Genomic DNA, 23,344 nt, shown 5'->3' on the forward strand with positions numbered 1-23,344 from the left:
CCCTTGGACCCTCTTGCAGGCTACGTCCTTGGTCCTCGAGATATTCTACGGACAGATAGACAAACATACAGAAGAGACATTCTGTCAGCTCCCTGAGTCTGTTAATGGGCTTTGCTAACGCTCAGCTCATTAAGGATTTGATTTTGTTAGACCCCAACAGGCTGGATTCTCTATTTAAAATGTATTGTCGTTAGTTTGATAAGGACTACAAATCTGAAGTTTGTCCACGGTAAATTGTTATATAGGTACCACATAATTAGTTTCATATAGGAAAATGGTCTGTATGAAATGGTACTCTATTTGTTAAATCATACTGTATTAATTTTACTCAGCGATGAGTTTCAATTTATAACAAATTCAATTTTTTACGAAACACACATTTGATTGAATAAATCTTGTATTTCCACGACCGGTAGACGTAACGAATAATTCGTGATTAAATCGATTACCATTTGTTATGGCAGTTTTGTAAATGAATGAAACCCAACAACAATAAATCAACAACAACTCAATGACAAGTCGTGATTAGTCTCTAGACGGCAGCGGCACCTCAATTAAGTTGCTCAATAATTGGGCCAGCGGCGGAAGTACAGATTTAGCAGGCGTCTCTCCCAGAATAGTGCAGTGTTGTTCAGCGGTCTGTGTGTGATGGCGGGGACTCCGTGTTCAGTGTGTGGACTGGAGGCCCAGATCAAGTGTCCAGGATGTGCCAGGATACTCTACTGCTGCGAGGACCACAAGAAGGAGGATGCAGGACAACACAAGACCAACTGCAAGCCGTACAGGATAGAAAGGAACGAGAAATATGGAAGGTCTGTCCTGATAAGTTTGATACAATAACGGTCACTTTCAAACTCCATTTTAGTAACCTATTCGTACTGGTTGGAAACAAAGTTTTGTCAAGCGCTTTATAAAGGCACATTTCGATTGAGACATGATGGAGGATCAAATCAAAGTCAAAAGGTCCAGCGATAAGTTGAATTCAGAAACGGGGTTTGGTCATTTTAAATAGGATACCTGATAGAAGCCGTACATTTCAATCAGCAAGACAAATTTACATAAAAAATATAAATATAGTGTAAAAGATACGAAATTTTATAACTTAATTGAGTCTACACTCAATCAGTGCATTAAGACACTCTAAAGAGATCCATTAACCGATGCAGGCAAGAGATATAAGTTATTGCCCGATTGTCAGACATAACCTAAAATAATTGCAGATGGTTACGATCATATGTTTACTAATGAAGTATGGACCGGCGCGGCGTACGTTTAGTTGACCTTAACGCTTTGGATGCATTGTTAAATCTCGACCAATCCCATTATTGTTTTGTACTTCATTGTTAAAGAACAGCTAATCGTCTTTTTCAGCCAGTTACAATGTCGTGCGATTTTAACAACCAATCATCCAAGTAATAAACAATAATTTCTATCATTGCCAATTATATAAAAAGGTAATTTTAATTGATTTTACTGACGGAAAATAGGAGTATGCTAAGTATGAAGATTTTTGTAATCAGAAAAACCACTTCATTTTGGTGTTGGAAAAAATGAGTCACTCACTGCATTTAAGAAAATGAAACAGCACCAAGGAACTCCTAATTGGTGACCTGAAATAAATCTCTGTTATACATCTTTAAATCTAGAAAAAAGGCATGCTGATCTCGTACAAGTTGCTTTAATCGAGTACTAGTAAAATACAAATTGGAAAAAAAACAATTTGAAAACATATCTGAGCGAAGTAAGCGTTTAACGTTAGTAAACGTTACTTATTTCTGTAGTATCTTTCATAGTGTAATCCACCCTGTATCTCTTACACCTTTCAAGATATCTGTATTGTGTATAACATTTGCAACTCTACATTCATTAGTAGTATATTTCACGAATCGTTCTAGTGCTTGGCAATTTTACTAACGAGAATCTTATGTTACTATTTGTATAGGTAATAACAGGTAATAATAGGTAAAATTTAACTATTTAAATAACGCACTATTTAAAATGAACAAAAGGATAATAAAAGTTGAAATTACAAATTGTATGATTGTGTGTAATATAAATGATATGACCTGTTCTCACTTGTTACTATAAGGAGTGTTTAAGTGTAATATATTACAATTTTAATTACCTACTCAGTATGATGTTAATGGAAATTATTTTATTGCATATAAACACATTAAATGTTTCATAGTATTTAATAAAGTAATTTAAACATTCACTGGTTTTCAAAGTGAACTGTTGAGTAGATTGCAACTGAATGATGAATGTGTAACTAGAGGTGAATGTTGAGTTTAGCTCCGGTTCACCTTCTGCTTAATGCAGCGTCTGAGTCTCACTTCCATGACTCGAGATTCCGTGACAGTGTCACAAAATAAATTTAAGTCTCGGTGTTTCTGATTTCGAAACCATGGAAAGAGTCCAATTTGAGCTTCCTCGTCGTTGACTCTTTTGGACCTCTCCAGTCAGGCACAACTCCAGTTTCCAGGAGTCAAGTTTGTAATTACGCCAGACGCCGCTTCAAGCGGAAGGTGAACTGGAATTAAACTCAACATTCATATCGAATTGAGCCTTCCCACCACAGTTACGTTATGTGTAATTACAGATGTGAACGTGACAAGCCGTGGATAGCAGTGGGGCTTAGTATGTTATCAAATGAACATGTAGTTTAACAAAGACCGTTTCCGTCTGATAAACAAAGCTGTACATAAGTATTATCATGTACGAATCCGCATAAATAAGTTTAAAATTACTTTATATACTGGTAGCGTGATTGGCTTTAATTTATTGTATTTAATTACTGACGGGGCTGGAAAACTTACTTTCTGTCTGTCTTTCCGCACGATGTCACGAGAACGAACTGACTTATAGACTGGAAGCAACACATCTTGTTCGATGAGCGTCAGTGAACATTTTTACATTGTTCTTATGGGTAATAATTTTGTTATTCTCTTCTAAACCTCATCTTTGCCGGCTTCGAAGTATCTACACGGGATTTTTTCAAAGTAAACACATACACTGTTTCGTGTCTATACACGATTGGCTCTCTCCTGGGATTTGAACCCGTGATGTCTCAGTTGGAGAGCCGCGACTATATCCATTAGTCTACCGAGAAGGACTAGGGCCAACGAGGAAATTAGAGAGTAAGCAAATTTGTAAGTAAACTGAATACAATCATATGCAAGTTTATCATGTATATGACCTAAAAACACAATCATATAAGATGTAGCCTAACTATCCAAACACATGCATCATCAATTGATGACTTGGTATGTAGACGTTTATTATTTAAATACTATTATAAACTCAACTCGATCAACAAAACTGTGTACGAGTGATGTGGTAAAATAGCTCTTGAAATATTGCAATTGTGGCCTATAAATGTTGCCTGCAGAGTTGTAAGTTACCTTACTGTCCCCAGGACATCTCAAGAACGATGACGCGATAGACTATAGACGCGATACGTGGCGTGTCGTTACACCTTGAGATAGCAACAATTATGTATTACAGATTGAGATTGTACAATGCATTGAACAGTCTTACTTCCCATTTAAACCGACCCTAGTCTAACTATTCGTACTCGATCTAACTTACCTCAGGTTACGTTCACGCAAACATACCACCATCCACACATACATGACAGTAAATACAGGATTGAGCTGTTTTACAACTAACAACAATAATTGGACTTCCCAGCGAATTTCCATCGACTCGTCAATGGACAAAACGCATTCGCTATTAAAATAAGCTTTAATTGAGCCCGAAGATGGAGTAGATTTTGTGTTCTTTTGACACATTCAAGAAGGTTATTAATTGATTATCAAACTTGAGAAGGTGGATCCGAAAATGCTGATTTTGGATTCGAAAGTTGCACCTGCCTCTGATTCCATAGTAATGGACGTCTCGACCTTTGACCAAACACATTTTTTGACCAGCAGGACATTTTAACCTGCAACACGTAAAGACAGATCAAAGTCTAGGCTACTAAATGTATCCCTTACACTGTTATACAATAACTATAGGGTATGCACGATTTCTCTCTCATTCCTTAGGTTTAGTCCTGAATGCTACTGGATCACAAGGTGCTGCCAAACATCTTACGTACGAATCGTATTTGTCAGAAGTTGTGTCTAAGCCGCTTTACGGATACAAAAGAAAAGTTCGCTTTTCTGCCTCAATAGTATTCCTCTTTTGCAAACTTTAAAATACAATTCGTATAGAAATATTTCACTCCCAAGTATTTTAAAATAAATTTTCCCACGAGTGATTTAGCCAAATAGCCCGGTAGACAAAATCAATACATAGTAGGCCTATAAATTAAAGTATCTTTCTGTGTTGGTCTGTTTGTGCATCGATATTTTCTGAACTACTCAACGGATTTTGATACGGTTTTCACTTTCGGCTTTGCTATGAATTAGGAGAGTTTCCTAGGTATGATACATCAATATTTTAATCACAGAAAGCAGATAAAAGTTTGTATAGTGCGAAAATTTATACTTTGAGGGTTTCATTGTTAATACTGACTAAACTTCACGACTTATAACAAAATAATGGACTACGGAATTGTACACTTCAAACAGGCCCACAAAAAGTTTTTCTTGCCATATATTATGTGTATATTTAAAGAATAACCTACAATAATAATTTTTCTATTTTGAAGTTTACATTTTCGAAGCTATTGTCTTGATCGGGGTAAAAATTTATATCACTTATAGCACCAGAAGCATCACATACCGCAAATAAACGCTTTTAAATCTAAGTTGGATTCCAAAACCCATATGTCTTTATTGTCTTGGTCAGTGCAACCAAAATCTCGACTGTTAAACCGTAAATAAATTAGAGCGGAATTCAATTTAATCGATCCTATAAGACTTTTAAACCGCAGTCACTTTTCGGTTGTACGTAACTTATATATTTTCGTTATTGGGACAAAAAAGCAAATCATAACTATGGAACCTGAAAATCTTAGAAAGTAAATTAAAAAAAAAGCGTACGCTTTTTAGTCGAAGTTGGTTTTTGTTGGTATATATTTTCTTGATCGGGGTACAAGTCTAACCTTAGATAGCAAATTAATCTAAAAAAGCCGGAAGTTGTTGCTTTTTGACCAAATTAGGTCTTCCGAGACTTGTATGTATATATTTATTCATACAACAAACCCTAAAATAGAACCAGTAAAAAATTGTATTTTCCTTTTGAATCACTCAACCATGGGTAGTGAAATAATATGTACCTGATATGTCTACTTATATTTAACAAATTGTAGGGATCCATCATATTACATCATAAATGCTTTTACTAAGAAAGCTGTGAAATTTTATTTTGAAAATTGCGTGGGAAGCCGCGGGTAACTGCTAGAATATTTATAAATTTATACAATATGCTCATAAACGTAATGGCACTGGATATTTGGTGAGGTCTCACATATTCTACACCCCAAACCGACCAAAAAGACTAATGATATTGTTAACCACTGCGCTGAGGAAAACGTAGTTCTTGAGCAATTTGGTGTATCTAAAGTGGAAACTTAAACTCAATAAAAATGTAGCCCAAGGCAGGCATGACTTAAGGTTTAAACTCAAGCCATTCTACACAAACAATGTCATGTACGATACAACCTGCTCGTACCCAAGTTGGTAGCATACCAGTATATCACTTTCGCTGGACTGTGGAACAATTGTATTCTGTAGTAGAAAACATGTTCAAAGCTATTTATAAACTCTGACGGTACTGCCGTTCAATATTATACTTGATACTTCAATTAGTACTCGAAAAATTAGAAGGAGAAACCAGGTGTATCTACTCAATCATATAATTTTCTTACTTTTTGAAGACAAAACAAAAAATAAATATAGCATTTTTACATAATTTCTTACTTGATGTCAAACGATTAATTTCTTGTGTCTGTCATCTCCTAGATTTTATCAAAAGTTTCAGCAATCATCTGCGTAGTAAGCTCCAACTCACCTTCCTCTTACGTTCAGCATCTGAAATATGGTGCTGTGGTAGACATGACTCCTGAAATATGGAGTCATGTTTTTCTGAATGGACCCAAAAGAGTCGGCGACGAAGAAGTTCAAATTGAATTCATTGTTTCTTCAGGTGCACCTCTTCACCTAGGTTGCACAACATGCCTAGGTATCTCTGATGTCAAGAGGTTTTTGAGCTTCTTCGTTCTTCGCCGCCAACTTCTTTTGAATCCCTTCAGACGTACACGACTCTAGTTTCATGAGTCAAGTCTGCAGCCACATCAGATTTTAGATGCTGCACGTAATAGGAAGGTAACTCAACATTCGCATTGAATCAACCCTTCCCACCATAGCTGCGTTATGTGTAATTATCTATTCATACTTCCCGCTAACTTTTTCTGTTTCCATGAAGGCCTTAAATTATTCGTCACATTACGTAAATATTTAGAAATGTTACAATTGATGAACAACTCCCCATTCTTTACCAAGTTTTGTTGCAGATATCTAGTGGCCAACAGGGACATCAAGCAGGGGGAGATGCTGATGAGGGAGAGGCCCGTGGTGGTGGGTCCGAGGGTGGATTCGCTCCCCGCCTGCCTGGAGTGCTTCACTCTGCTCTACCCTCCAGTGTCGAGGTGTCCAGAGTGTCAGGTCACCCCGCTGTGTCCCCGGTGTACCCACAACTCTCTGGACTGTGGCTGGTATCGCGGACTCTCCCAAGAACTCCGAGATCTCTGTCTCCGGACAAACAACCAACACGTACTGCCGCTTAAGATTCTGTTACATCTGAGGTCTCCAGACCCCGGCAGGTAGGTCACACTGAAACTAAAGGTAGATGGTGTGACATAAAGAACATTACCATGGAATGGCATTTTTGTTTATTCTTAAAAAGTATAATGATGTACTTAATATATGATCTGTATAGTAATGTTACTTTTAAGGTATACAGTCTTTAGAAAAGGTTACTAATCACTACTTCAGTGGTCAGAGAAGAGGAAGGACCTACTGTTTAACATGGAGTCAGCTATTGGCGGGCTAACAAGACTCTCATTCTTATGTTTGTACAAGTTCTATTAACGTCCCTAACCAAAACACATACTAGATAGTCCAATTGTGCGTATATTGGAATAACACAAGGGTGTGGAGACAACTTGAGAATACCATAACTAAACTTATTCACCTCAAGCCTCCTAAATAACTGACATGCACAAGCAACGTTTATGGTACTACGCAAGGACTGCAAAAATTACTCTCTTACCATTTTATAACTATAGCGAGTATTGTAATTTGTTGACACCCTAGAATGTTGGCTAGTCTTTAACAGAACGTGATAGAAGTATATACCTGTATATGTGATCCTTTCCAGGTTCAAGGAAGTACTGGAGATGGAATGTCACCTGAAGGAGAAGAGAGAGTCTAGAATGTTGGCTAGTATTTAACAGAACGTGATAGAAGTAACTATAATATGTGATCCTTTCCACGTTCAAGGAAGTACCGGAGATGAAATCTCACCTGGAGAGGAGAGAGTCTATAATGTTGACTAGTCTTTAACAGAACGTGATAGAAGTAACTATATGTGATCCTTTCCAGGTTCAAGAAGTACTGGAGATGGAATCTCACCTGAAGGAGAAGAGAGAGTCTAGAATGTTGGCTAGTATTTAACAGAACGTGATAGAAGTAACTATAATATGTGATCCTTTCCACGTTCAAGGAAGTACCGGAAGATGAAATCTCACCTGGAGAGGAGAGAGTCTATAATGTTGACTAGTCTTTAACAGAACGTGATAGAAGTAACTATATGTGATCCTTTCCCAGGTTCAAGGAAGTACTGGAGATGGAATCTCACCTGAAGGAGAAGAGAGAGTCTAGAATGTTGGCTAGTATTTAACAGAACGTGATAGAAGTAACTATAATATGTGATCCTTTCCACGTTCAAGGAAGTACCGGAGATGAAATCTCACCTGGAGAGGAGAGAGTCTATAATGTTGACTAGTCTTTAACAGAACGTGATAGAAGTAACTATATGTGATCCTTTCCAGGTTCAAGGAAGTACCGGAGATGAAATCTCACCTGGAGAGGAGAGAGTCTATAATGTTGACTAGTCTTTAACAGAACGTGATAGAAGTAACTATAATATGTGATCCTTTCCACGTTCAAGGAAGTACCGGAGATGAAATCTCACCTGGAGAGGAGAGAGTCTATAATGTTGACTAGTCTTTAAACAAACGTGATAGAAGTAACTATATGTGATCCTTTCCAGGTTCAAGGAAGTACCGAATATGAAATCTCACCTGGAGAGGAGAGAGTCTATAATGTTGACTAGTCTTTAACAGAACGTGATAGAAGTAACTATAATATGTGATCCTTTCCACGTTTCAAGGAAGTACCGGAGATGAAATCTCACCTGGAGAGGAGAGAGTCTATAATGTTGACTAGTCTTTAACAGAACGTGATAGAAGTAACTATATGTGATCCTTTCCAGGTTCAAGGAAGTACCGAATATGAAATCTCACCTGGAGAGGAGAGAGTCTAGAATGTTGGCTAGTCTTTAACAGAACGTGATAGAAGTAACTATATGTGATCCTTTCCAGGTTCAAGGAAGTACTGGAGATGGAATCTCACCTGGAGAAAAGGAGAGGGACTGGAGTGTGGGTCAGTCATCATAAAAACGTGGTAGATGTGAGTAGCCTTAGATTTAGCCAAATTTAACTATTTTTGAGCAAATCGATGATTATTTTTGGCTAATGAACGTACTTGAATCGAGTTGTCATTCTCTTAGTTAGATTTAACATAAAATGCCTGTTTTTATCACAAGTATAAAAGACTGGAATTTTTCTGCATTTTCATCGACCATGTGGGGGCCCAATCTCCAGCAACATGTTCTATTTAAATATGTATCACATATACACATGTGGGCTTATGTGATATCACGTCAAGGCGTTTTGAATGTTAACTGCTAAAACGGGAGTCTTATATTATGAAAATAAGCATTACAGGATATAACATATTGGGTTATCGGTTTCCAAAATAGATGTTGCTTATTGTTAAAATAAAATATACAGAATATAACATGTTCAATCATCGGTTATTCTTTATTAAATTATCGTGCCATTCTACGAGGCGTAACCCGGAGGGAATTTTGTATTAAATAGGAGTATGTGTAACTTGGGATCCCATGTACAATTTCAGTACAACTGATACAATAGTTTGTTCGTAAAAGCCTAATGAACAAACAAACCTATTTTCGCATTTACAATATTAGTTGGAATATTAAATTAACGTATTTATAAAAAACGCCATTGTTTGTATGCTTTTATTTGCCACAGTTCCTGAAGACTCTGGGAGTGATCACGAACTCCTCGCAAGACTCTGACCTCGTGCAGCAGATTTGTGGGATTCTCGATGTCAACAGTTTCGAGGTAACAATCGATTATTTATTGACGTCTCATTTTAAGTACCGTTTGTACTATTTGTATTTTCTTTTTAAAACCGATTGGCCTCGCGTCATAAACGAGTGTGGAATCGGTTATGTGTAGACTAGACCTGCGTTGTCTTGTACTTTTTAACATCTTTAGAACTCGGTGTGTAATTGAGACCCAGAAGAAGAATACTGTTAGCTCTAGGTGTTATAACTTTCAGATAGAAGATTAAAATACGTTTCTTTTGTTATTTTTTATCATTACTAGCAATTAACCGCGGCTTCGTGCGCAATTTTGCAGGTTTTGTACCTGTATGAGCACTTCTGGTTTTGAACCTCAGGGAAACCTGTTACGCAACATTTTGTTGCTTACTAAGTTTCTAGTGGGGATGACGTATCACGAAAACGTAGAATTTTGGCAACTCTGAATGAAATGTTGTGGGCAATACAAACTAACTAGTTAAGAAACGTTATCAAAAAGCGAACTCAAAAACAAAATTTAGGATAAAAAGAGAAAAAGCTCAGGTGGTACAAATGGATATTTATAACAATAATAAGCTTTAAAGCGTCAAAAATTACAAAACTGCATGCATGCTTTATGTACATTCAGTGCTACATTAATATAACTATGCAACTGTATAACACAACAGGGGTTTATATATATATATATATATATATATATATATATATATATATATATATATATATCAAAAAGTGATGCAACAAAAACTCTTCAACGGAGTGAAACGCCATTGACAACTCAATTCTAATTGAGATAAGTTGGTTCAGAATCATTGAGATGGTTCGTTCCCTCAGGGAACATGTTTACAGCGCTAGCCTGGATGGGGATGCGACCCCGTGGTGTATAAACACCACATCATATACCCACATAAGTGGAAGCAGCGCTGATGGCACACGACTGCATCACGGATAGAGCAATGTTTGCAGGTGCGGGGCCCTGCGGCGCTGGCCGGGATGGGGATGCGACTCCGTGGTCTTTATGTGGAAGCAGCGCTGATGGCACACGACTGCATCACGGATAGAGCAATGTTTGCAGGTGCGGGGCCCAGCGGCGCTGGCCGGGATGGGGATGCGACTCCGTGGTGTTTATGTGGAAGCAGCGCTGATGGCACACGACTGCATCACGGATAGAGCAATGTTTGCAGGTGCGGGGCACCGCGGCGCTGGCCGGGATGGGGATGCGACTCCGTGGTCTTTATGTGGAAGCAGCGCTGATGGCACACGACTGCATCACAGATAGAGGACGGTTGGTAGGCCTGGTCCTATCTTGTTAACACGACTTTACGACGCTCCGCAATTCAAGTGAATTATTTTTTGGTTTTTTAAGACATAACGAAAGGTTTTTGATGAATACAAGGAATTATTTAATATCATTAAAACCTGGATAAAGACGAATCGGACAGCATTACACTTGTGAGTAGTAAATAGCCATAAAAACCTAACCATCAAGCTAACAAGGTTAGACTGGCAATTTACAAGTGTACAAGGACATGCTGTTTGACGTGACTTTAGAACGTGCAACATAAATACGAGTAATAACGAGGGTCATATCAACTTCTCTGGTGGCAGAAATGGTAGAGTACTTATCAGTTACGCATGAGGACATTAGTTTCGGTTACCGTCTTCTGACATATCTTTTTGCTTGAAGCAACCACAGAGACCTTATTATTTACTGTTCGGATTTTATTGTTGCTGTTGACTTTTATTATTTTTATTTATTTTTTTTTTTATTTTTTTTTTTTTATATTTTATAAAACCGTTGTTGGTGCTGTTGTTGTTGTTGTTGTTATTGTTATTGTTATTGTTGTTGTTGACTAATTTATTTTATTAATTTATTTATTGACAACTTTATCTGTTGATTACATTATTTTATTGAATAATTTATTTATAACATATTTATTATTAACTTATTTATTTTTTACCTAATTAATTTATTTATCCATTTCAACAATGTCTTTCTTAATAGAAAAAAACCAAAACTGGTAGAACCTTGTATTGTATACAACAATATCAAATTTAGGCAACAACGGACCCTAAAAAACGGTGAAATATCATGGCGGTGTCTAGGGAAAAGTTGCGGAGCATCAATCAAAAAAACTGATGAGAACATAACGAGAGTGACGGTTTGTAACGAAAAGCACAGTGGGGATCACCCAGTTACTATGCGAACCCTCTCTCTTCGCCATTTACTTAAGCCCCGTATTGCGTCCACCGCGTCCCCGACACACCGACGACGCCCGCGCCCGCCTGCTCCACGCCCGGCCCGGACCCCGCCGCCTCACTCACCGCCTTCCCACCTGCGTCTATCTCTACGGAACCCGGAAAGACCCCTCAAAAACAACACCTGAGGATGCAGCAGCAGAGATCGCACGACTAAAAAAAGGAGATAGAACGCCTTAACAAAGAGTTCCAGGGGCTCCTAGATCATACAATAGAATCCGACACCCGAACTACTGCAGTTCACGGACCAGATTTTCCCTGTCGACCACCTCGTCCCGCGTTGACCAGACGACCCTCGCTCCTGTGACTTCGGACCGCGAGGTGCAGTGCGAGATGCTCCTCAACCCACCCGCTTCTGTGGAGGTCGGAGTGCAGTGCGACCTGCCGGAACAGCCAACCGCTGGCACGTGTGAACGAGCTGACCTTCTCGACAGATTGAGGACAACAATAGAGGTCTTGGAGGCGGAGAATCAGAGTCTGAAGCAGCAGCTGAAAACTTGCGAGTGCGCTGATCTTTAAAGAGAACAACAGGTGGACAGAAGTGAAGAAAGAGGAAGCCCAAAATATATCCAGTACCGGTACCAAAATAAATTTATTTGCCCCCCAACCAAAAAATGTAACTCAACCAAAAATTGAATCTTTCTCTAAAATGAAAAAAAAAAAGCAATATTATCCAATTGACCTTAAAAAAAAACTCTAAAAAATCATGGCAAGCTCCAAAAACCCCTACACGCAACGTACAGTTTAAGTCCATAACTGTTCGAGGGGACAGCCACGCTCCGCCACATCGCTGACTTGTGAAGAAACGATCGGCCCTGCAAACCGCGGTGAGCGACCGTCTGTGTACCCGGCGGCCGGTTTTTGGATATTGTTCGAAAACGGCATCTGAGCCCCGGCCCTGCTGCGAGGTGCTGATCGCCGGTACTAACGACCTGGCGGTCGGCGGGCAGCGGAATATTTACCGCCATCTGGAGGGGGTACATCGCTGCTGGATCTTCCAGCACCGAGATAATCCTCATCACACTGCCGCATCGCCACGATCTGGACCCGACCCACCCTGTCCACTATCAGACCGTGCTCGTGAATGCCTACATTGAGGAACTGGCTGTTAGACACAACATTAGAGTGTTTAAACTTCGATGACATCAGCCGGAGGTATTTCACGAGACACGGCCAAACATCTCTCCTGGCGGGGCAAGCGGTTACTGGCTGGGATGATCGTGGCGGCGATGAGACCAGCCACTCAAACATTCAGAAACGAAGGCGCAGCAGCCGCGACTTTGGGGGAATCCTCGAGCAACGGCTACTTCCACCGCCAGCATGCCAACGCCCGCTGATGCCCGAGAAGAGTCGGCGTCCACCCCTCAACGGCCAGCTAACATTTACAGGATGTCTCCTACGCGGACGCCGTGAGACGCCTCCCCCAGTCCAGACATTCTTAACTTAAAAGAAAATTCAGTTTTTTTTAGGGGGACCCACTTTACAGCAAAGGACTAAATTGACAGACCAGAATCGGCAAAATCAGACAAACCAAAAATTACATGTTCAAGGTTCCCTAAGACTACTCCACCAAAACGCTCAGTACGCAACCAACAAATTGGATGAAATTCAGCTGATGTGTGAGGAGCTGAAATCAGATATACTCGTTGTAACCGAAAACGGTTTTTTAACAACGAAAACCTTGAACTATGCAAAATTCCAAATTACAAATTGGCAGAAGCGTACTGTCGCCAGACCTCCAAAGGAAGGTGGTGTAGCAATTTTTCTGAGACAAAATTTAGTTTTCACAAAATTTCCGATCAAAGAAACGACCGCGAAAAATTTCGAAGCAGTTGGGATCAAAGTACAATCTAACAGGTCAACATTAATTGTGATAGGGATTTACAGGTCTCCCAGTGGAAATGAAGATCAGTTTTTTTTCAAAATTCGAAGTGTTACTCACTGACCTGACTAACCATCATACGATTACGTCTTGATGGGAGATCTCAACGTGGATGCAATGGACAGCAATCATCCATCCACCAAGCGACTAGTCGATCTGCTGAGGTCATTTGCCTTGAAACTGTTGGTCAAAACTCCAACGAGAGTGACGGCTACAACACAGTCGGCTATTGATAACATCATCACAAACGTTGAAAATGTCACAGTGTCGGTGGTCAACACAGCTATCTCGGACCACTATGGCCAAGAGGCTATCATTAGTGGAAAACAAATCGCGAATGAACCAAGAATTACCAAAACAATAAGAGACACGAGGCCAGAAAATAATTGCTCTCCTCAACTCTTCCCTTTCAAAAGAAATGTGGAATTTTTTAAATTCTTCACACCCAGTAGAGCAGCAGTTTCAAATGTTCAATGAATGTTTGAATTTCCATCTAAACACCTGCTGCCCTACAAAAATGATCAAACCTCGTCCTAAGAAGGTAAAATAATACTTGGATCACTAAAGGCATTTTGGTTTCGAGAGAGAAACTCAAGTTTTTATCCGAAATAAACAGAAAAACGTCAATGAACAGTTCAAAATTTTTTTTTCGAAATTATAAAAAAATTTATAGAAAGGTGATCCAAGCTGCAAAAGCGTATGTGATGTCTCAAAATCAATTATTTATTCAAAAAACGTTTCTAAAACTGTATGGGGCATCATTAACAATAAACATCACGAATCCAAGCAAATCACAGTCAAAAATTGGGGACACCCTAGTGAGTGAATGCTTCTAGGGTTGCCGACGAGTTTAACGGATTTTTTGCGTCCGTTGCTTGTGGACGGGGCCCTCGTCCATCGCTGCCACAGGGGAATCCCACGCGCAGACAGAGTCCAACAGCCTCAATGGCTCTGACTCCTGTAGTTGAGGAAGAGCTCGATAAAATCATTCAACAATTACCAGCTAAAAAATCAAATGATCTAGAATCGAGATCCATGTGGTTAGTAAAAACAATGCTCAAAGGCATATCGTGAAACCACTGACTCAATTGGTCAATTTGTCCTTTTAAACTCAGGAGTTTTTCCCTCTCCCCTAAAAATTGCAAAAGTGCATCCAATTTTCAAGAAAGAAAACCCCTGTTCAATAAATAACTATCGGCCCGTCTCAATTTTGCCTGTATTGAGCAAAATATTTGAAAAACTTTTTCTAACGAGAATGCTTTATTTCTTAAATAAAAAACAACCAGCTTTCTGAACACCAATTTGGATTCAGGAAAAATAAATCTACATAGACGCAGTGGTGAGTCTGGTTGATATGGTTGTTGAGGGACTAGAACGTCAGGATCACACATTAAGTGTGTTCCTAGACCTGTCTAAAGCGTTCGACTGCGTTGACAATGAAATACTGCTTGACACACTACATTCTCATGGCATCCGGGTGTGCCGCTCTATGGCTTAAATCATTTTTTAAGTCAGAGAACTCAAGTGGTCCAGATATCAAACCAACTTTTCTAAACCAATCCAACTGAGTTATGGAGTCCCTCAGGGCTCTATACTCAGCCCAATCCTTTTCCTGTTGTACGTCAATGACGTACATTCATCGCTGCTGCATGGCAAAATTGTGCAGTATGCTGATGACACGACTCTCTGTTTCAGAAGATAACACACAAGAAGGTTTGGAGCTACAAACCTTTGTCGATATCAACAATTGTGTGCAATATTTCAATAGCCTCAACCTTCAAACGAATTCTTCGAAATCCAACGTGCTAAATTTCGCACTGCGTCCAATGGACTCCCAATGTGGGTCAGCCGTCAATGTTGGCAGATTCCATATATTGGAAGAAGTCTATTCCGCAAAATTCCTTGGAATACTCCTCGACCGAGGGTTGACATGGAATATCACATTGACCATGTGTGTGCCCAAACTGTCCTCGGGAATATATGTTTTTGAGGTCCTTGGCCCGGTACTGCCCCAGTCAGGTATTGACTGCGGCATATTATGGGCTAATTTCACTCTCACCTTTCCTATGGAGTGGTGTTGTGGGGGGCCTGTACAGGCAATAATTTCCTGAGGGTGTTCAAATTGCAAAAAAAAGCAATTCGTATCATCGCAAGGTTGAATTTCAGAGAGTCGTGCAGGACAGCATTCAAAACTTTGCAACTGTTGACTCTGCCCAGTCTCTACATTTTTAGAAACATCTTTGTTCTGTTTGTCTAAATGTGCCCTAACCAGGGGTCGTGACATACACGGGTATGAGACTAGAGGCAGAGATAACTACCGTACTGGAAGACACAGAACGGTGGTTTATGAGCACTTGCCTTCGCAGGCAGGTGTTCATTTTTATCAACAGTTTGCCAAATTCTATTACAAACGCCCAAACGCCCAAGGCGTCAAAAGCTCGTCTTAAGCGCTTCCTCGTGTCAAATGCATTTTACAGCGTTGACGAGTTTCTGGCGTTTAACTGGGAGACCGCCCATTCGATGACTGACTCCAGCGCTGGAAGTGGGTTGAGATTGGCGATGATGATGAATGAGACTGGAATGCATGAACATTATGTAAGTTTGGACGTGGTGGTGGTAATGTGGAATGCGAGTCTTAAATTTATAATTAATTCTGACGTTTGCCATAAAATGTGTAATTGTGACGAGCAATTAAAGATTTGATTTGATTTGATTTGATTTGCAGGTGCGGGGCACTGCGGCGCTAGCCGGGATGGGGATGCGACTCCGTGGTGTTTATGTGGAAGCAGCGCTGATGGCACACGACTGCATCACAGATAGAGCAATGTTTGCAGGTGCGGGGCACTGCGGCGCTGGCCGGGATGGGGATGCGACTCCGTGGTGTTTATGTGGAAGCAGCGCTGATGGCACACGACTGCATCACAGATAGAGCAATGTTTGCAGGTGCGGGGCACTGCGGCGCTGGCCGGGATGGGGATGCGACTCCGTGGTCTTTATGTGGAAGCAGCGCTGATGGCACACGACTGCATCACAGATAGAGCAATGTTTGCAGGTGCGGGGCACTGCGGCGCTGGCCGGGATGGGGATGCGACTCCGTGGTCTTTATGTAGAAGCAGCGCTGATGGCACACGACTGCATCACGGATAGAGCAATGTTTGCTGGTGCGGCGTACCGCGGCGCTGGCCGGGATGGGGATGCGACTCCATGGGGTTTATGTAGAAGCAGCGCTGATGGCACACGACTGCATCACGGATTGAGCAATGTTTGCAGGTGCGGGGCCCAGCGGCGCTGGCCGGGATGGGAATGCGACTCCGTGGGGTTTATGTGGAAGCAGCGCTGATGGCACACGACTGCATCACGGATAGAGCAATGTTTGCAGGTGCGGGGCACCGCGGCGCTGGCCGGGATGGGGATGCGACTCCGTGGGGTTTATGTGGAAGCAGCGCTGATGGCACACGACTGCATCACAGATAGAGCAATGTTTGCAGGTGCGGGGCACTGCGGCGCTAGCCGGGATGGGGATGCGACTCCGTGGGGTTTATGTGGAAGCAGCGCTGATGGCACACGACTGCATCACTAACGTCCACCTCTCTGTTGACGACCACTTCGTCATGGCCATCCGCGCCAGTGTGGACATACCAGAAGGGCAGCCGATATTGTACAACTACACAGACCCCTTGCAGGTAGGCAAACACGTATGTGCTTCAATTAGCTCCTGTCTTTAAGGCATAATGTTTAATTAGGCCTTTTTTAATTTAATACATTTTTGAAAGTAGTTAAAAAAGATTTTGGAATAATTTCACGAGGTTTGCATGATATTATAGTAGGACGTGCGCAAGGCGAGTTTATTCATGCGCAAAGAGTAACTATTTGTTGTTTATGATATTTATTTCTTAATATTCTTTTTCTGTACCTGTTTCAGCGCTATCGAGTCGCTTTTATTCATTGCATCATACAAATTTGAACTGACAGAATAAGAGTCTCTTATTTTCATTTCCAAATTCACCTTCAATATTGAATATTGTGGGTATCTCCACTCTTATTAATATTTTCTAGTTAGTATATTTCTGCTGAAAATTACTGTTCTTTTAATTAAAATATTTTAGTCAAGAATCAAGGACCAAGTGCAAATGGAAAATAAAGAGCTTAATTTTATTCTTAAAATCTGGTGGTTCAGTGAAACAAATATTGCATTACATATATTAAGCAATATACATTATAAATTATTACATTATATCATGTATTAATTATTATTATTACATTATATATTATTATAGGTTTGATCATCAGGATTTTGATTAGCCAAACGTTTTTTTCGGTATCGTATATCAGACCCTTCGATACTCCATTGTGTTCTCTCTCTCTCTGTGTATTTTGTAATACATTTTGAAATACTTCAAAACAGCTAAAACATAAATGTAATAACAACAAAACCAAATTATACGCAGTTTTTATAATTTCAAGTATAAAGAATTTGATTTTAATAGCATACAATTTCGCCACCTCATCTTGCAGGCGACCATAGACAGGCAGAAGCACCTGAGGGAGGGGAAGTACTTCTCCTGCAGCTGTCGCCGCTGCATGGACCCCACGGAGCTGGGCACGATGCTGGGCGGTCTGCGGTGTCCCCGGTGTCGAGTCGGACATGTCCTGGCCTGTCTGGAGTCAGGAGAGTGGACCTGCAACTCATGTCAGCGTAACTTCTCTCCAGGACTCATGGCTATCACCTCTGTCGTGGCGAGGGACCTCCTGGACGACGTTGACAGGTGACCGAATCCTTAATCAACTATAAAGCGTAGTGGTTTTTATAGAAGAAGATTGAAGATCTGTAATCTGATCTCTTCTTCAGGTAAATAACTAACCTGAGACATAATTACAAACTAGGTTAAAATAAACAAATCACACATTTTAGAGGTTGATTACATTTTGATTATTTGCATCCGTGTTCATGTTGCCATCTTTAAGCAAATCACATTGTTTGGGCCTAATTTTTTCAAGTTTTGAGATTTTCTTTTTCTTGTCTATTTCAGAAACTTTTAAAAATCTATTTTGGATGTTCTCGAGAATGTTATTGAACATTCATACCGCGTATGATTTGTTTATTTCATTCCTAAAAAGTAAGACTTTGAGGGGCTCAGCTTATCCCATTATGTAATGTTTCTTCCCTTACGTAGTATTTCATGTTTCCGGTGTGCATAGTAAGAGGTGTCTTTTTCTAGGTGGAATTACAATGTAAGAGATTATTTGCCCTTAAATTTTGCTAGGATTGTTGTAGAGAGTTTTTGTTCATGTAATTTTGTTTCCATTGAATATACCTTTAAAATGACAAGTCACAAGATAGGGGTTGCTGTTTGAACATTTAAAGTGACCCCCTTCATCCTCTTTTTAAAAGGGGAGGGGGTGAAATATTTTCTACTCTCATAAAAGTTTTAAAAAGGTAATTTAATAAGTGTGATGAAGGTTGTACATCGATATCTCAATCCGTTTAGAATATATCCAGGCGTACCAGGAATTAATTTACACCATGTTTGTGTTTCTACCGCACTTATGCTGCAAATATCAAAATGTACACTGCGTGTTTGTCTACCCCAGAACCAACCCTGATCAGCTGGAAAATACCCTCAAGTCTCTCAGTTTCACGTTCGCGCCGACTCACAGTATCCTGATAGACGTGAAGCAGAGTATCGTGGCGGCCTACCGGGACTTGGAGCCTACCCGTGGGAACCTGCAGCGGAAGGTGGAGTTGTGTAGGGAGTTGCTCCCTGTGCTGAGGCTGATAGAACCGGGCATCTCCCGTCTTCGAGGTAAGCTCCACGTATGTGGGACAATACACTTATTTACAAAATATAGCTAAGGTGGGTAGAGTTAATTCTATGTGAATGTTGAGTTTAGCTCCCGTTCACCTTCCCCTTTTTTGTTCTCTTAGGACAAGGAGTTTATAAATTGCACTTACTCCTATAAGAATCTTAGCGCTGCTTCCGGAATGACAAGATATTTATTCTGGATGGGTAGGTTGGGGGTAGGGGCCGCCTTCTATCGAGGTCCATAAGGAACAATTAGGGCACTAATCTTAAAGTCATGTCCTCCGGAAGAAGGGGAGGCCAACTCTGAACCAGCCTCTCCAGTCAAAGCAGGCAGTGGGTGGACCACCCTTGTTGAGGCTAGCAAGAACCTCCGATACTTAGGGAACTAACCCCACTAAGTCCAACAGTCATCTCCCGCAGTAGACTAGACTTATCAAATTACCATTCCAAAATATCGACATTTGCGGTTAGTGATGTGCCGCTCCTGGACAACAATAAGGTTGCCCAAATTTAAGTGACACATCGGTTTTTGCTGTGTCCAGTGGTAGGTTCAACTGGAAGGTATAAACCAGCCAGAAGCGATCCCTCCTGGGTTTCACTTTCCCCTTAGTGCAGCATCTGGAATTTGACGTTGTCACAAACTTGAGTCCTGGAATCTGGAGTCATGTTCGTCTGGAGAGATCCAAAATGTCGGTGATGAAGAAGCTCAGAAGGTGATGAATGATTTACATTGTTTTGGCATTACAGACGCTTAGACTCATTATTATCATTATTATTCTCATTGTCTCATCAGGTACACAATTGGGTGCACTACGATTCTTAGACACGATCTATAAGCACGGTGGAGAAACCGAGTTTTCTACTCGTAGTAAATCTGACAAGACAGATGATCTGGTGTGACAGCTTCAGATCCCAAGTGCTGCACTAAGAGGAAGGCGAGCTGGAGCTAAAATCAACATTCACAGACTTAGATGTAAAATCTATCTAAAGCATAGATGATTTCCCCTCTCACCACAATTTTTAATCGATTACAATGCTCAATACTCAATACAATCTACAAATGGCTGAGCGTTATCGAAGCCTATTATTAAAGGAACTGGAAAAGTTTCATTTCTATCTCAGACTAGACATTTTGCATGAACCTTCATTGAAATATAATTTTTTTAGATGGGGCCTATCCCCTTTTAAGTCTTAATTTGCCTGTCCTCATAGGCCACTCGCTTGTGCGAGGTTCGCAGAATAAAGGGCCGGTCGATTTAGTAAGATCTAACTGTGGTACTGTCACATACAGGATTCGAACCTGCACTCAGATCCAAAGTCACTTAAGATCACTCTGCCATCGGCACTCCGACAGGCAATGTGATAGTAAAAGTCATTCCATTTGGCTAGACGTTAGTCAACATTCTTTTTACATTGGTCTTATTCGTAAGCATGATGGCAACGATACATAAATTTGTAAACAAACTGAGTAAAATCTTGCAATATTTAAATAAGTGATATAGTAACAAATTTAGCCTAATTAAGTTAGAAATATATTTCAAATTTCGCATGCGACCTCAGTGAAGCCTGTTACGCGACTCATCTCAATTTCACTCTAAGATCGCGAGTAGAATTTTACAACTAATACATCTTCGTCACTTATCACGGACCCTTTCTGCCTATATAAGTTCTGTTGAATTTCGGTCTAGGCGATGTCATGTAGGCCTACTTCTTTGTGTTTTAACGAGTTAGGAGAGTCTTTCATCCGAAGCTTTATGTAATCATGAACTTTCATTGTAAACAATAACATTAAAATAAGTAGCTTATGAATATATAATATAATTGACCACACATTTTCGATTTAGAGCGGAGTTTTTGACCTCCTATTCAAATCAAATCAAACGTTGTACACTCTATATATACGAAATTAGCTCCCATGGGGCACAGAGGCTTGTGCATGGTGACGAGTCGATTTCTTGTCAATGTTCACAGCGGTATTATAATAATTAACGCATTAATAATATTAAACAATTTTGCACATTGTTAAACAATTACTATATTTCAAATCTAAAATAAAAATAGACAACTGTAATTTTTTGGCCACAGACATAATAAATTATGCCACAATACCGAATAATCTAATTATTTTGGTATAACATTATAAAAAATAAGGTATGTTATTTGCTATAGAATAAATAATTGAATTGAACAAAATTAATTACTAACGTTAATTAAAGTTAAATTTAGGTTATTAGAGGTGTTTAAAACCAACGGAGATAAGAGGTGTATCTTTATTGTCACGAGAACATCGGTACATTGCAATCCATTTAGCCTATCGTAACATCCCCTCTCGATCCTTATTAAATTTTTGTTATCCTGCAGGAATCACTCTCTACGAGCTGCACGTGGCGTTGGTGACCTTGGCGCAGGAGCACGGGGAGTCGCAACTGCTCCAGGAAGCCGAAGAGATCCTGAAGGAGGCCGTCAGCCTGCTCCTGTATGAGCCCACCCTGAGTCCTGAAGGAGAGCTGGCGCGCCAGGCCATGGCTGAACTCAAGAGCCTTAAAGCCCTCGTGGCCAAACAACAGCTGAAGGAGGAGAAGAAAAAGAAGAAGACAAAGAATAAAAAATAACAACTCGTTTAAAAGCTTCTGTAGTTAGATATTCTCGCTTTTCGTTGAGGCGTAGACGCTTGTCATGAGAATCCTTCTCACCAACTAAACAGAAGAAGGAGTAGGTCCGTTATTCCGGAAACTACTTTGCATTCGTCCACGGTTTGGAAAGGAATCAGTAAGGAATGCATTTTGGTAATGGAAACTTATTACTTTGGTAGGCTACAGACAGGCTCTTCAAATTGTATAATATGATGTGTGCATTTTATAAGTTTTCGAAAATGGTTTTTTTTCGAAATGGAAGCTTTAATTTTGAAATCCTAGAGCTGCTGAAAGTATTCCATAACTTATTTAAGAGAGACATGGGAAGAAAATGTAAAATGAAGTTACTTAATAATCTCGTGATTGTAATCCGTTTTAATCCAGAGATATAAAAATGCAAAATAAAACTATTGCCAAAGTTAGAGATAATCTTTAGTGGTTGAGGGGTTCAGAGTTCGGTTTAATTCTGGGTATTGATTGGGATTATATTTTGATTCAGCATGTCGTACGCTAACTCCAAGGGTTTACATTACAAGAGTATCCTCCTCGTTCCAGGTTTACATTGAGGTAAGTGACAGTGTCTCGTGGAGGTGACATTTGGGCTGAGTCAGTTAAAGAATTCTTAGAGCATAAACATCAAACAAACAAACAAAATCTTCCTGGTGCCCTTGGAAACCAGCTGTTAGATAGCTAAACATCACACTCACACCTAATGAGCGGACATATATTATTCCAAACAGTGAATGTGTTAGGTACAGCTAAATCAGTAACACAGGAAAAGAATAATGACAGAAGTTACAACTTCCTTGTAAATCAGTCAATCAGTGGTTAGTGTGTTGTAAATGTGGCATAGTCAGATGATAGGGTCTCAAACACATTTCCCTATCGAAAGCCTTCTCTCCGTACGTTTCCTGTTTTAAAAAGATTTATGACATACGAGCCATCAGAGCTTATGGCGTTGTCACTTACGAACATAACAAATTACAAACACAGTGAGTTGATAGGAGAGCATCAGGAAGGCAGAATAAAAAAGGAAATGTTCAAGAAGTAGCTGTAATAACAAATGATGTGACCAATAAAGCTTTGTTATGAATATGGTGTATTGGATTTGACCCTTTTCACTGATAATTAAACACACAGTTTAAGTTGGAAAAGTGATTCCTGAGTCCAAGATCCAGTAATTGATTTAAAGTCAATTAGATACATCTCTGTCCCAAAAACTTAGTTTCTGTTATCATAAAAAAATTTCAAAATGTAAAATTATCAGAAACGATATAAATACTTCACCTACTGTTTATTGTATAAATGAAAATTGAATTCGACAATAGTATTGCAACAACACAGTCCATTTCTAGCAATGACCATATCTAGCAGTACCCATCTCTAGCAGTGACCATATCTAGCAG

At 40.0% G+C, this 23,344-nt stretch overlaps 1 protein-coding gene across 1 annotated transcript; it reads left to right on the top strand.

Annotated features, from left to right (window-relative positions):
- The first annotated feature begins 628 nt into the window (after window positions 1-628).
- Window positions 629-23,031, top strand: LOC124368041. Its single transcript, XM_046825315.1, has 10 exons — window positions 629-812; window positions 6,461-6,769; window positions 8,552-8,639; window positions 9,287-9,379; window positions 16,227-16,427; window positions 16,554-16,763; window positions 16,990-17,184; window positions 18,017-18,267; window positions 19,094-19,305; window positions 21,667-23,031. Exons 1-10 carry the CDS (start codon window positions 649-651, stop codon window positions 21,915-21,917), a joined length of 1,974 nt encoding a protein of 657 aa, XP_046681271.1. The 5' UTR covers window positions 629-648; the 3' UTR covers window positions 21,918-23,031.
- Window positions 23,032-23,344: the final 313 nt, after the last annotated feature.

This window comes from Homalodisca vitripennis, chromosome 8, assembly GCF_021130785.1.
Source record: "Homalodisca vitripennis isolate AUS2020 chromosome 8, UT_GWSS_2.1, whole genome shotgun sequence".
Lineage (NCBI taxonomy): Eukaryota > Metazoa > Arthropoda > Insecta > Hemiptera > Cicadellidae > Homalodisca > Homalodisca vitripennis.